We start from the raw sequence: 17,377 nt of genomic DNA, 5'->3' as shown, positions 1-17,377 counted from the left end.
ATGTTAAAGTCTTAAAGAGAGATACAGAGCGATTGATTTTTGAAATTACGAGACAACATTTTAAAGATAAATCTTATCTGAAAATATATACACTTTACCAACAAGAAAACACAAATACAAACTGACAAAATAGTAAGAAAAAAAAAAAGATACAGTGAAGGAGTAACGCCTAACAAATACTCTTAATTGGAAATTATAGTTTATATACGATAAAATATTAGTTGTTATTGATAAATAATAGACTTTGAATATCTTTGAAAAGAAAGACTCTCATGAGATTTAGCCATTTGGTCATGAGATTATTCAATTAAGACAAACAACTAACATATTTTTGATTCAGGATCACAAGATTTAAAAATCTTTTTTACTTTCTTGATTTATGTGTCAAGTCAAAATCAGACAAATAAATTAAAAAAGAAGAAGTAATACACAATATGTAAAAAGGAATTAATTAAGGAGAATACATTTAATTAAGCAACACTTATTTATTTCATTATATATAGTAAGAGTACATGAAGACATTATAATGAACATACATGAACCCTAATTATTTTTGACATGTGGCTGCTTAATTACTTCAATAATAATCCTTTAATTAAGCCACCCTAGGAATTTGTACTACAGAACCCAAAATGTTATCAAAAAGACGAACTCGATTACAGCGATAATCCAATGGGACTGGAGAGCCATTCAATATTATTGGAACATCATTTATGGATGGATTTTCCTTCTCAATTATTTCCTTAGCAAGCTTTGTTGGTACACCAATAAGTTCTGGCCAGAATTGTTTTCCTACATATATATACACATAATTGATTATATAATGAGAGAAACAAGAACAAGAATAATATACTATATGTGTGTTATAATAATAGCAAAAACATGAGTTAATATTGAAGTTTGTAATCAGGAGGTCTGCCTGATCTAATACCATATTGAAGTGTATAAACATTTCATCTAAAAGCTTAAGTTGTTAGAGAGAGAGCATAGTTTTGATTATTTCATTATATTCTCACCAGTTGAATCATGATTTACTTTTTTTAAAAATCGGGAGTAGGGAAAGAAAAAATTTAGGGGAAGAAATTTCAAGGTGGAGAATCGAATCCTTAACTACTAAAATTTCTAAGGAATTGAATGATTTACATCTTGTTTGGCCAAGTTTCAGAAAAGTCAACAACGACTTCTTCTTATTATTTTTTAAAAATCATTTTAAAGCATTGAAGTATTTGGCCAAGCGTTTAAGAAAAAAACAAACATTTTTAGTAGTAGCAAAAACTGTTTTTTGAGAAGCTAAAAAACGCAATCCTTTAAAGGATTTTTACCTTTGCACCAAGATTCAGATTCCAATTCTTTTAGAAGTTTTATGACTTCTGACCCATCACTTTCTTTTCGTGCCATGAGAGTGTCAAAGGCTGTTAAAAAGAAAAAAACAGTTCGATAGCAATTAATGAGAATATTATCTTTATACATTCAACTAAATATTATTCGTTATATTTTAACATGTTATAGTTATAGTGAACCCCTTAATAATATTTTAGCTTATTGATCTATTTTTTTTTTTTTATGAATGATAGTTTATAGTTGTCTTTTAAATATCATGCTAATAGTGCAACAATTCTTCTACGCTGTTATTTATAGTGTATTTGTCATTTCAAAGTTAGATCGTCAAAAAAATAGATATTGCTTAAAAATATGTGGCACAAGCAAGGGTCGAAGGAGATTCATCTGAACTGAGGCGAAGCTAACATTTTCAAGCAAAAGGGTGTCAATAATAGACAAGCCTTTGAACAAGTCGCTCATTCGAACCTCCTTTGCCGGTTAGTCACATTATATTTACAAGATCATAACTCTTTTTTTAATATAAATATAGTATATGGTGAACCCTTTGTGAAAGTTCTTCTCCCCACCCACCCATACCACAAAAGAAATATAAATTATTTACAATTCTAATAATATTCTTGCATACGTGTATATATATATATATATATATATATATATATATAATATAGAGAGAGTTTGACAAAAAAAAAAAAATATATATATATATAGAGAGAGAGAGAGGTACTAACAAGTTGCAAGAAGAAAGAAAACAATGATGTGAGCAAACTTTGACTCCATTTTCTTTTAGTTGTAAAGAGTAGAAGGAATTGAGTGAATTTGAATGAGTGCATCACATAAATTTATAGGCAGAGGTTGCCTTCATTGTAGTGAGGTACTACGTACCAGTGGTGTCTAACAACCACATGTTGGAACAATTTGAAGATAAAGGAAATTTTTTTATGTTTTGATATTTTGTTTTACTTACATACAAGAAGTGAGGAGGGACACTGAAAATTGAATTCATTGTAGTGTGTGAGGGACACATCATACACATTGATACCACTAATCGGTATATTATTGGACAAGGATGAAGCGGGAGATTTGATTTTATAGTCGTTTATAAATTTTCTAGTTATATAGGGTTTTTTATTTTAATTTAGAGGATATTGTTACAAAATAACATAGAAGATCTTTAGATATATAACATAGAAGAGGCCCATGGGCCATTCCATCGAGGAAGCCTAGATAGCGAAAGGTTGTTTTTCTAAAAGGAAATGGTGAAAACTATGCAAAATCACGAAGCTAATTGATTAAACTCGAGTAAAGCTCAAACCCAATAGTTAAAAAGATATGAAAAAGGAAATCATATTAAGATGTAGTAATACTAACAAAAACAAAAACCTTTTTACATCATTATCAAGTGCTACAAAAGATTAATAAATATTTCATCAGTACTTTGATATTCTCGCAAATAATTATGTAAAACTGCATAAGCTATGATAATTTTCACTTGTGTATCAATATCATAATGGTTCATGGCTTGTTTCAGTATTCTAAATTTATTTTTTCAAGCTCCAAAAGTCCGTTCAATCACATTGCACAGAGATGAATGCCTATAATTAAACAGTTTTTTGGGATTTTGAGGCTCTCTTTCACTTCCTCAGTAATCTTGCAAATGATAGCGTAGTCCTTTGTATGGAGCTAAAAATCCTTTTGTATTTCGGAAACCAGGATCGACAACATAGTATTTATCTACCAACAAATATTTTATAAAGAATTACTAAAAGCATATGTGACATGAGACAGCTTTGTATAAATAAACAATATTTATTCTAAGGATGTAATTTAATGTTACCATATGGCGGAAATGGAAAATGTGATGCTGGTTCAACAAGTGCATTCTCAAGTACTACTTTACTATCATGTGCAGTTGTCACGCCCTGAGCCTACACCCCGGACGTGGCAAGCACTCGAGAACCATTGCTCGCCCCAAGTGAACCCTTGGTCTGGCTTACTTACTCAACGGAAGACTCTATGCATATTTATAATGATCAATAACATTATACTCATTTGAATAATAAAATACTGAGAATGCTTAAAAGTCAAACATTCAACTTGGCCAAAATGGCAACTCAAGTCTTAACATATGAAATGAAAATGTAAAGACAACTGAACTACTAATTGTCTGACTGTCTATGAAGCTTCTAAAACAAAGAGGGATGTCGGGACAAGACCCCCGATCATCCTAACAACGAAATACTGAAAGTAAATGATAAGGAGAGTCCTCTGAAATGCAAAGAGGCTCACTAACTGACTCTGAGTGATCAATTGGATCAATGAGGCGCTGGATGCTGATCCTGCTTACCTGTGTCTGCATCATAATAAGATGTTGGCCAACTGGCATCAGTACATTGAATGTACGAGTATGCGAGTTGGAATGCTAAACATAACTTAAGCTTGAAAAGGATCCGAAAGAAGCACTTACCTTGGCTTTACTCAACTCCTGAATAACTTAACTTACTATAAAGTAATAAACATATGCAATATATAGAAATCCTGTAAAACAGTGGAAAACAACTTAGTTCATTTAAGAAAATGCAATAACAAACTCAACTTTTCTCATATAATAAAGTAATATAGTTTCTGTGGGAGATTCTCTAACTGACAACCACCACTATGAGCCTAAGTGGTGATACAACGTCTTGGCCACGCTGCCAGAACTGTCCTATACTTTTTCGTCATATAGAACGCTTAACTAAGTGGATCCACTAGTCTATGCTAAAAACATCTTAAGGAGTCATCTAAAAAGTATGATCCTTTACTACCCATGATGGCTACATTGTTAATGGAGACTTGAGTTAATATGAACTCGCATCCCCATATCGGTGCTCAATGCTACTCCCAAAATATACTTAACTCATATGTTTTTAAAACAAACTTCTTTCTTTGGTTTGCGATAATTACTCAAAACTTAGCTTGAAAGCTCTCTTGGAAATCAGTGTTTCCCTTTCTTATTCAAATGTGAAAACATTTTAAACTCTTGGGAATACTTAGTTCCCTTATAGCTTTTTGAGAAATGAACTCAACTCTTTACTCTTTGCTTAACTTGAAACTTAAGTCCTAAAACAAAGTTAGAACGTTTGTGAAAGACTTTTGAAAACTTTATAAACTTCTCTTGACTTGCTTCTTAACTTCTAGACTTGACTCTTAACTTCTCTTGACTTTGATCCTAACTTTCCTTGAATTGGATTATGGATTCAAGGTTCATGATCTCATGTCTATGGATGATTTCGTGATGTTTATATGCACCTTAGAGTGTTGAAATCAACTAAGAAACATAGGTACATTGCTAAGGAACAAGTACGAAAAGATGGGGGACGAATAGGGAGAATTGGCGTCCCTGGCGCTCTGAGAGGTGCGGGGAGCCAACCCTCAAACTTTAGAGTCTGGTATGGGGCGCGCTGACTGGTGCAGTGCCCCAAGGGTGAAGATTCAGAGCCCCTTTTGGGGGCACTGGCTGGCGCGACTCCCCACCCCTATCCCCAGGTTTGACGATTTTTTTCTCTGTTTTTCATCTCTAAACCCTCTAAACTTCAATGGTTCTTTCCCCAAACACTTAGAATCATTTATACCCTCAATATATGATAGATTCAAACCAAAATTACACCCAGAAACATGAATCAAATCGCAAGAAACTCCAACAACACAACCCACAAAAAATTCAAACGAAACTTTCAACAATGTTCATCAAGAACTCAATTTCTATACTTTCAAAGACTTAAATTCGCTGAATTGAATCATGGCTGGCGTGTGAGTGAACTAATCCAACGCTATGTGATCTCACATACCTCGTAGGGATCACCCCTTGACGAAATCCACAAGCTAAACTCGACGATCTGGACGAAATCTTAATTTCTCTTCTCCCTTCTCCTCTTTTCTCTTTTCTCCAAGCCCTAGCGTGAAACTTCAACTTTTCTAAACTGACTAAAATCTGATTTACCCCAATTAACTCCTAAAAATGAATTAGAATAATTAGGTAAGGAAAAGACTAAATTACCCTTCCAAAATCCGGATTAGACTTTCTTTATTCAAACAACCCAACTTTCAAAGGGCATAACTCACTCATACGAACTCGGAATCGCACAAACTTAGCGGCGTTGGAAAGGATATTCCAAGAGATTTCCAACCATATCTGGAAATAAACCTAAATCATCATGAGCTAGGAGTTATGGCCGCTTGAAATTGACTAAAAAATTCTTTCCCCAACTTTTAACTCTTTCCTAGTTATTTCAATTTGTGAGATGTTACATCAGTACCTTCCCAACCAGCAGCAGCAAAGGTAAATCACATATCAAAATCACAAGCACATAAGACATTTTGTGATGTTCTTCCTTTGTGATTACGATATGCTTGTTGTACCGCTTTAGGAACCTCCCTTTCTATATATGCTTCATCAAACTCACCAACACAATCCTATCAAATAAAAAATACATCAATATTAGTTTAGTGAACATAAAATAAAATGGAAGCATTATAGAATGCACTTCATAAAAATAATATTTGTAAGAGTAATAAAAATAGTTCTTCCAAGACAATGCAAAGTCATAAAATAAATATTATCTCTTTAAACAAAGTTGATAGGAAATATGTAACTAAATACTAACAACTTACACATAAAATATAAATGTGCACTTATTAAGGCCAGAAAATAAATTTATTACTCAATAATCGGTTGGTGTGAGTTAAAGTGACTATATGTTGGTGAGAATAATAAATTTTATGTCGGTGAGAATAATAAATTTTAAAAAGTAATGATGTGATTATAAATTTTATTTACATATGAAATAAATGATTAGTAGATATAAATATGGGGTTGTTTTAACAAAATATAAACTCGTGGATCAATTTTTGTATTAAAATATCTCAAATCATGATATGGAATTCCCATATAATTCCATATCATGGTTTTTGGAGAATATGGAATCACATCTCATGATATGGAATCATGAGATGGAATCAGCGTAAAATCGCATGTCTAAACGCTGATTCCATCTCACGATACCATATCATGATATGGTATGGCATGGCCAAACGCCTACTTAGTCAAATGGTTCAAATATGCAATTATTGGCTAACGACCCCAATTTCCTTTTGGAGATTTTTTTCTCCTTTTTAAAAAAAAAACATAGAAAAATCAACTAGTATTATTTAATTCTGCTATTTACTTTTATTTGTTCATCCATGTTCGTTGATACATTGGAAAATTGTTTGAATGATAAATACATCGATGACATTGATTTTCTCAATATTGTATTCATTGATATTGACAATTTATAGGTGTCACAACCCAAAATGAGTCGTGAGTGACACCCACACTTAACCTCCTAAGTGGGCGAACCAAGGAATCGCAACCCCAGCATATATCAATAATTCAACTACGAATAACAACAATAATGCGGAAGCTCAAAACTTATTAAAGTAACCAATCAAATAAACCTCTAAAATCTAACACTTATTATCCCCAAAATCTGAAAGTCATCACATCAATGACATCTAATATTCAAATACTAAGTCTAAGAGTATTAATTAAAGACACCAAAATAAATGAATAAAATAGTTTATGTCCGAAAACTAAGAACATCATGCCATGACCAAGAGAGTACAACACGAGCTGGAATGAATAGATCACCCTAAAACCTGATGTGCTGGAGACTGGTTAGAGTTGAAGGCGAGTCGAAGTCACTGATACACTCGTTGCACTCCACAAAAAGAAAACAAAGAAAAACACAAGTAGGGCTCAGTACAAGGCAACATGTACTGAGTAGATATCATCGGCCAACCCAAAATAGAAATTAATATGTAATGAATAATAGTATAATATCAACTAAGACACTTAGCAGGTGGCAAGCAACAAACACATGAACCAGTGTCAACAACACTAAAGTAAGTACGTAATCAATTAACAATATCAAGATCACACATGAGGACTCATGCCTCCAAATCTAACTAATCTGGGAATTGAGTTCTTTGAGATTGAGTACATTAAGTTAATTCAATATCTTTTTCCTTTAATGTTATCGTGTCGGAACGTGACATACCGATCCAATTATACCGTGTCGGAACGTGACACACCGATCCAATAATATCGTGTCGGAATGTGACACTCCGATCCAATTATACCGCGACAGAATGTGACACTCCGATTCAATTATACCGTGTCGAAACGTGACATTCCGATCCAATAATACCGTGTCGAAATGTGACACTCCGATCCAATAATTTCATTAATTTATTTCATCAAGCCTTCTTTATTCAAGGCATTACTTCGATAGAGAGGGTTTCAAATTATAAATTTCACGGTCTCAGGATTTTAGACCAATCACAAACCATACAACCAAACCACACAATCAAATACATAGAGAACTTCACAATAACACTCAATACATGTCAGTCACTATTAAGAGTCTAACTATCGAAATAGAATAAACCATAACCTACCTCCACCGAAGAACTGACGTCAGACAAGCAACTTCTCCAATGCCTTTCTTTTCCTCAATGCCTTCAAACCTTTTCAATCTATCAAGTATATATGCATACTTTGTAAGTTAACAAGCCTATAAACACTCATATTATTCTATGTCCAGCCTATACCCAAAAACTCCCCTAATACTATAATCAACTTCCTAAAAGTCAAACCTATGGGTAAGTCTTAATTTCTCCCATTAGCATATCTTTAATGGAATTTAAATAATTCGATACACCTAATATTTAATTACCTATCTCAATATATCAAAACTTGATTTATTATATGATATCTTACTATCAAACTTCAACCCAACACACAGGCCGTACCTACAACATCTCATATAGCTAGCTTATGATAGATAACTGAATCAATCCAACACACAAACCGTACCTACAACATCTCATATAGCTTATGATGGATAATTGAAGGTGATTGTATTCATTAGTAATTCTGATCAAAAGAGGAATTTGGAATTTCCAACAGAAACAACAAGAGGAACGAAGACAAAATTATATGCATGACTTTTCCGATTAGCAATTCATCCTTTCTATCCTTTCTTAACTCATCATTATTCTAATCAATAGCATCATTAATTCCTTATACAAAGATTCCCTTAGTTACATTGTCAATCCACTATTTCTGTCCAAAATATATCAATCACAATCACGTAATTAGTTAGTTACTTTCCATTAAAATATAATATACACACATATATGAATGCAACACCTCAATTCTCTTACCTCTAACATTATAATAATAATAATAATAATAATAATAATAATAATAATAATATAAATTCTTGCCTAACAGTTTCACCTCCAACCCAACCTAACGCTACTATCTATTATCCAATCTTAATTATAAAATAGTTTCTAACTATTATCTATTCACCAAGCTTTAATTATACAGCCACCAAGAGATAACTATATGTAAACCAAATTGAAAGCGTAAATTAGGTTACCTGAATCGACCTTCTCCATTACCGCTTGTGCCCAACTGTCAAGGCCTCTTTTCTTTTAATTAGCCACTCAAAATTAGTAAACCCTAATTATTAGATGAAGCTACTTATAAAAGCGGTAAAAGTGATCTACTATTAATTTTAATGTTATCTCCTTTCATCACCAACTAAAATAATTATTAAAACTACCCCACTAAATTCATAATTGTAGTTACGAATAGTCCAAAGTACCTATTTAAAATCTATCGAGAAGTATTTTATAAAATAAAAAGTTCTAGTACTAAAAACGACCAAATGGGTCGTTACAATAGGTAAGGGACAAAATGGCCTTTTCCTTTAAACCAAGTAACCAACTAATTAGGATTTCTTTTTTAATTTATACACATAATGTGAAGGGGGACAGTGAAAATTGAATTCAAACATAATATGCGTGGACATCCACGGTCCACTGATACTACTATTTTGTAAATTATGAATTTGACAAGAATGAAATGAGAGATTTGATTTTATAATCGTTTACAAATATTTTCTAATTAAATGACAAGAGTTTCAAACAACAGTACACCAACCCTCTTCTCAACAACAAATCGATGGTGTACTGAGTTATGGTTCAAAATTAATTTCAATTCATCAAAATCAACTTCAAAATTATTTCAACCCCTTTCAACAATAAAAAATTAATTTGACCTCAAAATTTTTGATTTAATTGTTGAACCCACTTTAAAGCTTGAAGCTTTGTTCGTCAATAGTGAAAACATTTTCAACCTCTTTTTAAAAAATATCACTTTGCATTCAAAATTATCGATTCAATTGCGGATCCACTTTTATGCTTGAAGTTTTGTCCGTCAATGGCGATAGTATTTTCCATCCTTGTCAACAACAACAAATTGAATATAAAAGTTTTAAATTTTTTGAAATAAAACTTACATATTTTTAAAATTTATTAAAGTATTATAAATCATAATAGTCTCAAACAATTATAATACTATCATCAATAATTGATGGTATATTCTCAATTTTAAAAAAATAATTCAAAGGTAATTTTTATCTAGTAAAAAGTAGGGAAATTTCAGAAAATGACATGACACGTTTTATTTATGTTTTCAAAGTTTTTCTCAATGCATTATATATACACCGCATTAGCAATAATGACAATATAAAATGAAATTTAAGAAGATTTACTAGCAAAAGTAGAGATGTTGTGGTCCCTAGCTCTGAAATGTATTTATTGATGAATCATTTTGTTAGTAATAGAGACGGATTTAGGAGTTAGAATGTTATAATTTTAAATTTTACGATAACGAATTCAAGTAATAATATGAGTTTCAAATCCAAATATATATTTTTAATGAATTTCAAAATAAATATAAAATTTATGATAAATCTATTGAATTTGATTTTGGGTAAAAATAATAATTAAAAATTGGGTAAATTATTGAGATGAAGCCACATGCACATTCGTTAGTTTTAAGGGTATACATAATTCGAAAAATTAATGGTAAGAGTATATACAACCTTAAAGTATAACATAAGATATTAATATACCATTTGTGATAGTTCGAAGATATATTTATCATTTTTCCGTTAGAAATATAGTAAGCAAAATCATTCTAATTCTTTTTATATACATCACTGATAATCCACATTATTTATCAAGTTGGGGCACTTTTTGTTTTTCTTGTTATTTTACTCACAGAAAAATTAAGGGGAGAGCAGCTTGAATAAAGAAAAACAAAAGAAGAAAAAGAGGGATATTAAAAATGGAAAATGGCCTAAAATACTCTTCAAATATTGAAATTGGTATAAAAAATACACTATGTTGACCTATTAGCTCCATAATACCTTTTACTTCACCTTTTGTCTAGTTAAAGATGAGTAGGCAGGGCGTTAGGCTAGTGCCAATGGAATACGTAAACGAGGACATATCACGTAGTTTTGTACTGATCAGTTTTAAGCTGTCGAGTGACGTTTGCTCCATCTCTTAAAATTTAGAAGTGTTTGTTGAATTGTATTCTCAACCGTTTTAAAGAACAAAGGGATACATTAGAATAATTTTTGAATAATAAATACATCCATGACATTGATTTTCTTATCCTTATATTCATTGATAAATGTTTGATGCAGTACTCCTGCACTTGTTGATATATATTGTATTTTTGAATGAGAAATACTGTCGTCACTTGTATTTCTCATTCAAAATACGTCGATGACATTATATTATTCAAAATTCGGCAAATTTATTATTCAAAAATTCGACAATTTTTGCCAAATTTTCTCACACTTGTATTTGTTGATACATCTACAAATTAGAACTATTTGTTGATTTGTAATTTTTTGTCTGTTAGAATCTTGTCTGATTGATTTGTACACAACCAACAAATATATCAAAAAATACATTTATGTATATATTAACAAAATCTTGCATGTTTGTATACTGAAACAGACATAAAATACCAATCTTGCATATTAGTTGTTATTGATAAATAATAGACTTCGAATATCTTTGAAGAAAGACTCTCATGAGATTTTGCCGTTTGATCATGAGATTATTCAATTAAGACAAACAACTAACATATTTTTGATTCAGGATCACAAGATTTAAAAATCTTTTTTACTTTCTTAATATAAGTGTCAAGTCAAAATCAGACAAACAAATTAAAACATAAGAAGTAATACACGATATGTAAAAAGAAATGAATTAAGGAGAGTACATTTAATTAAGCCACACTTATTTATTCCATTATATATAGTAAGAGTACATGGAGACATTATTATAATGAACATACATGAACCCTAATTATTTTTGACATGTGGCTGCTTAATTACTTCAATAATAATCCATTAATTAAGCCACGCTAGGAATTTGTACAACATCACCCAAAATGTTAGAGAGAGAGCATACTTTTAATTATTTCATTATATTCTCACCAGTTGAATCATGATTTACTTTTTTAAAAAACTGGAAGTAGGGGAAAGAAAAAATTTAGGGGAAGAAATTTCAAGGTGGAGAATCGAATCCTTAACTACTAAAATTTCTAAGGAATTGAATGATTTACATCTTGTTTGGCCAAGTTTCAGAAAAGTCAACAACGACTTCTTATTATTATATTTTTAAAATCATTTTAAAGCATTGAAGTATTTGGCCAAGCATTTAAGAAAAAAACAAACATTTTTAGTAGTAGCTGTTAAAGAATGACAAAAGTCCCACATCGGTGATTAATGAGATGGGTGGACTCCTTATAAGGCTTGGGCAATCCTCCTCCCTTTGAGCTAGCTTTTGGGGTGTGAGTTAGGCCTAAGACCTAATTTAACATGGTATCAGAGCAGGGCCCATCGGGCGTGAGGTAGGGTGTTAAAGAATGACAAAAGTCCCACATCGGTGGTTAATGAGATGGGTGGACTCCTTATAAGGCTTGGGCAATCCTCCTCCCTTTGAGTTAGGCCTAAGACCTAATTCAACAGTAGCAAAAACTGTTTTTTGAGAAGCTAAAAAACGCAATCCTTTAAAGGATTTTTACCTTTGCACCAAGATTCAGATTCCAATTCTTTTAGAAGTTTTATGACTTCTGACCCATCACTTTCTTTTCGTGCCATGAGAGTGTCAAATTAAGGCTGTTAAAAAGAAAAAAAACAGTTCGATAGCAATTAATGAGAATATTATCTTTATACATTCAATTAAATATTATCCGTTATATTTTAACATGTTATAGTTATAGTGAACCCCTTAATAATATTTTAGCTTATTGATCTATTTTTTTTTTATGAATGATTGTTTATAGTTGTCTTTTAAATATCATGCTAATAGTGCAACAATTCTTCTACGTTGTTATTTATAGTGTATTTGTCATTTCAAAGTTAGATCGTCAAAAAAATATGACATTGCTTAAAAATATGTGGCACAAGCAAGGGTCGAAGGAGATTCATCTGAACTGAGGCGAAGTTAACATTTTCAAGCAAAAGGGTGTCAATAATAGACAAGCCTTTGAACAAGTCGCTCATTCGAACCTCCTTTGCCGGTTAGTCACATTATATTTACAAGATCATAACTCTTTTTTTAATGTAAATATAGTATATGGTGAACCCTTTGTGAAAGTTCTTCTCCCCACCCACCCATACCACAAAAGAAATATAAATTATTTACAATTCTAATAATATTCTTGCTTACGTGTGTATATATATACTAGTAAAGAAAGCCCGAGCGCTACCCAGGCCCAACATTAATAAAGTTATATTGTTACTCTCTCCGTCCCATATTAGATGAGAATATTACTAAAAATATTTTTTTCATATTATTTGAGCACTAATTAAATTAGGATAGAATTAATTAATTCTTTTCCATTTTACCCCTACAATTAATATGACCATTCCTATATTGTATGTGTATTTTTTGTAACTCATTTCAATGTGCATTGATATAAACAAAGGGCAAAATGGTGAAGTCTTCCAATGTATTAATAATTTCTTAATCACCGTGTAAAGTTGGAAGTGTCCATCTAATATGGGACGGAGAGAGTATAGTTTATGTATTGTTATAAAATTAGTAAAGATTGTTATAATATATTTTGCTCATAAGTGAGCTAATATAAAAACTTATTTGTCATTTGTCTTTTTAATTTCAATTTCAAATAGCAAATAAATGTAGCGATAAGATTGAGGGTAGAAATGAAACATATCTTTCTAAATTTAAGTAAAAATAAACAGAGTAGAAGTAACATTAGGGTTATCGATAGGACGATTCATTCGGTTATTTTTAAAAAAATTATATCATTCAATTTTTCGGCTATTTTATAATGTATAACCAAAATTAAAATTTTAAAATCATCCCAATCCTAATTTATGTGACACAAGCAGTACAAAAATTAGTCTTTTTTTTGTTGTCTTGTAGATATTTTAAGTTATTATTTATTGTAAATTATAGTACTTTTTATTAAAGTTTTTAATAACATATGTTACTTTTTATGTTTGAGAATTATACCAACTTATTTTTATATGTCTTTTAATTTCATATGTGTTTTGTCCTTTTCCATTTTCAAAAACTAATACTCTCTCTATTTCATTTTATATGTCATTTCTTTTTATAAATATATTGGTTGTGGTGCTTGGTTATTCCCTCTTCTTATATAGTAATTTAAGTTATTATTTATTGTAAATTATAGTACTTTTTATTAAAGTTTTTAATAACATATGTTACTTTTTATGTTTGACAGTTAAACCAACTTTTTTTTATATGTCTTTTAATTTCATATGTATTTTGTCCTTTTCCATTTTCAAAAACTAATACTCTCTCCATTTCATTTTATATGTCATTTCTTTTTATAAATATATCGGTTACAGTAATTCTTATTGGAACACATGTTGACTTGTGGTGCTTGGTTATTCCCTCTTCTTATATAGTAATATATAATATATAGAGAGAGTTTGACAAAAACCAATATATAGACAGAGAAAGAGAGGTACTAACAAGTTGCAAGAAGAAAGAAAACAATGATGTGAGCAAACTTTGACTCCATTTTCTTTTAGTTGTAAAGAGTAGAAGGAATTGAGTGAATTTGTATGAGTGCATCACATAAATTTATAGGCAGAGGTTGCCTTCATTGTAGTGAGGTACTACGTACCACTAACAACCACATGTTGGAACAATTTGAAGATAAAGGAAATTTTTTTATGTTTTTATATTTTTTTTACTTACATACTAGAAGTGAGGAGGGACAGTGAAAATTGAATTCATTGTAGTGTGTGGGGGATACATCATACACACTGATACCACTAATCGGTATATTATTGGACAAGGGTGAAGCGGGAGATTTGATTTTATAGTCATTTATAATTTTTCTAGTTATATGGGGGTTTTTAATTTAATTTAGAGGATATTGTTTCAAAATAACATAGAAGATCTTTAGATATATAATATAGAAGAGGCCCATGGGACCATTCCATCGAGGAAGCCTAGATAGCGAAAGGTTGTTTTTCTAAAAGAAAATGGTGAAAACTATGCAAAATCACGAAGCTGATTGACTAAGCTCGAGTAAAGCTCAAATCCAAAAGTTAAAAAGAAATGAAAAAGGAAATCATATTAAGATGTAGTAATACTAACAAAAACAAAAACCTTTTTACATCATTATCAAGTGCTACAAAAGATTAATAAATATTTCATCAATACTTTGATATTCTCGCAAATAATTATGTAAAACTGCATAAGCTATGACAATTTTCACTTGTGTATCAATATCATAATGGTTCATGCCCTCTTTCAGTATTCTAAATTTATTTTTTCAAGCTCCAAAAGTCCGTTCAATCACATTGTGCAGAGATGAATGCCTATAATTAAACAGTTCTTTGGGATTTTGAGGCTCTCTTTCACTTCCTCGGTAATCTTGCAAATGATAGCGTAGTTCTTTGTATGGAGCTAAAAATCCATTTGTATTTCAGAAACCAGCATCGTCAACATAATATTTATCTACCAACAAACATTTTATAAAGAATTACTAAAAGCATATGTGACGTAAATGAGACAGCTTTGTATAAATAAATAATATTTATTCTAAGGATGTAATTTAATGTTACCATATGGCAGAAATGGAAATTGTGACGTTGGTTCAACAAGTGCATTCTCAAGTACTACTTTACTATCATGTGTAGTTGTCATGCCCTAAGCCTACACCCTGAACGTGGCTGGCACTCGAGAACCATTGATGGCCCCAAGCGAACCCTTAGTCTGACTTACTTACTCAACAGAGACTCTATGCATATTTATAATGATCAATAACATCATACTCACTTGAATAATAAAATACTGAGAATGCTTGAAAGTCAAACATTCAACTTGGCCAAAATGGCAACTCAAGTCTTAACATATGAAATGACAATGTAAAGACAACTGAACTACTAATTGTCTGACTGTCTATGAAGCCTCTAAAACAAAGAGGGATGTCGGGACAAGACCCCTGATCATCCTAACAATGAAATAATGAAAGTAAATGATAAAGTGAGTCCTTTGAAATGCAAGGAGGCTCACCAACTGACTCTGAGTGCTCAATTGGATCAATGAGGCGCTGGATGCTGATCCTGGTTACTTTTGTCTGCATCATAATAAGATGCAGGCCAACTGACATAAGTACATTGAATGTACGAGTATGCGAGTTGGAATGCTAAACACAACTTAAGCGTGAAAAGGATCTAAAAGAAGCACTTACCTTGGCTTTACTCAACTCCTGAATAACTTAACTTACTATAAAGCAATAAACATATGCAATTTATAGAAAGCCTGTAAAACAGTGGAAAACAACTTAGTTCATTTAAGAAAAAGCAATAACAAACTCAACTTTACTCATATAATAAAGTAATATAGTTTCTGTGGGAGATTCTCTAACCGACAACCATCACTATGAGCCTAAGTGGTGATACAACGTCTTGCCCACGCTGCCAGAACTGTCCTATACTTTGCCGTCATATAGAACGCTTAACTAAGTGGATCCACTAGTCTATGCTAAAAGTATCTTAAGGAGTCATTTAAAAAGTATGATCATTTACTACTCATGTTGGCTACATTGTTAATGGAGACTTGAGTTAATATGAACTCGCATCCCCATATCGGTGCTCAATACTACTCTCAAAATATACTTAACTCATATGTTTTTAAAACAAACTTCTTTCTTTGGTTTGCGATAATTACTTAAAACTTAGCTTGAAAGCTCTCTTGGAAATCGGTGTTTCCCTTTCTTGTTCAAATGTGAGAACATTTTAAACTCTTGGGAATACTTAGTTCCCTTATAACTTTTTGAGAAATGAACTCAACTCTTTACTCTTTTCTTAACTTGAAACTTAAGTCCTAAAACAAAGTTAGAACGTTTGTGCCCCGAAAGGTCATTTTGGTAATTTTTCATGGAAATGACTATTTTGCCCTTTCGGTAGTTGCCCCGAGTCCCATGTTTTGTGGTTGTAAAGTTGGTTTGAGGAAAAGTTGGTAAAAAATTGAGTTTTTGAGAAGTTGAGTTTTTATGAGTTAAAGTTGATTAAAAAGTGTTTTTTCGAGTCATTTGGAGTTTCAGGACTCGGATCGGATTTCCATCGATTCCGTCAGTTTTAGAATGTCGAAATGGGTCTGTGTGAAGTTACGGAGTCGAATTTGGAGTTGAAACGAAGAATTGAGGTCCTAAGTTGCTAAAGTTGTGAAATTTTGATAAAGAGTTGACTTTGTCAACATATGAGGTTCCGAGGCTCAGATTGAAATTCCAAGAGTACAGTTGGTTTCGGGAGGCGATTCTAAGTCTAGAATGAGTCTTGGTTGAATTTTTAGACGCTCCGTTTGAGTTTCGAATCTTTTTGGCGTTAAACTAGTTTCTTGGCATCTTATTGAATTTCGGGTCAAGGAGTCCTCGAATTCAAATTCCGACAGTTCCATTGAGTCCGGAACGTCGAATTTAGTGGGGGTACATATTTAGTTTGTGTGCACGAGATTCTGAACGAATCCCGAGGGTCCAACGAGGACTTAAACTTTGGTGTTATTGTTGTGTTTCAGCTGCAATAGCAGTCCTTTTTAAGTGAAAAAACAGTAGCCATTTTCCCCAACTTGA

The 17,377-nt window shown here is 31.7% G+C and overlaps 1 protein-coding gene across 2 annotated transcripts; it reads right to left on the bottom strand.

The window, feature by feature from the left end:
• Positions 1 to 465: 465 nt before the first annotated feature.
• Positions 466 to 14,396, bottom strand: LOC125852526 (wound-induced proteinase inhibitor 1-like). 2 transcript variants are annotated; one of them, XM_049532255.1, is made up of 3 exons: positions 14,266 to 14,396; positions 1,323 to 1,412; positions 466 to 792 (listed from the first exon to the last, which is right to left on the bottom strand). In XM_049532255.1, the coding sequence occupies exons 1-3, from the start codon at positions 14,312 to 14,314 to the stop codon at positions 596 to 598; spliced, it is 336 nt and encodes a 111-aa protein (XP_049388212.1). In that variant the 5' UTR covers positions 14,315 to 14,396; the 3' UTR covers positions 466 to 595. The 2 variants fall into 2 exon arrangements, with proteins under 2 accessions (XP_049388212.1, XP_049388211.1); XM_049532254.1 differs by lacking the exon at positions 14,266 to 14,396 and adding an exon at positions 2,070 to 2,197.
• Between the last annotated feature and the right edge of the window lie 2,981 nt (positions 14,397 to 17,377).

The sequence above is a fragment of the Solanum stenotomum genome, unplaced genomic scaffold, assembly GCF_019186545.1.
Source record: "Solanum stenotomum isolate F172 unplaced genomic scaffold, ASM1918654v1 scaffold36528, whole genome shotgun sequence".
Classification (NCBI taxonomy): domain Eukaryota; kingdom Viridiplantae; phylum Streptophyta; class Magnoliopsida; order Solanales; family Solanaceae; genus Solanum; species Solanum stenotomum.
Note: the sequence above shows the minus strand (reverse complement) of the source record. Positions and strands in the feature narration are given on the sequence as shown.

Excerpts from the sequence above, each read along its gene's own strand:
- LOC125852526 (XM_049532255.1), bottom strand. The coding sequence starts at position 14,314 with ATGGAGTCAAAGTTTGCTCACATCATTGTTTTCTTTCTTCTTGCAACT. Across the intron at positions 1,413-14,265 it reads TTTCTTTCTTCTTGCAACTT|CCTTTGACACTCTCATGGCA; the intron begins GTTAGTACCTCT and ends TCTTTTTAACAG. Across the intron at positions 793-1,322 it reads ATCTGAATCTTGGTGCAAAG|GAAAACAATTCTGGCCAGAA; the intron begins GTAAAAATCCTT and ends ATATATATGTAG.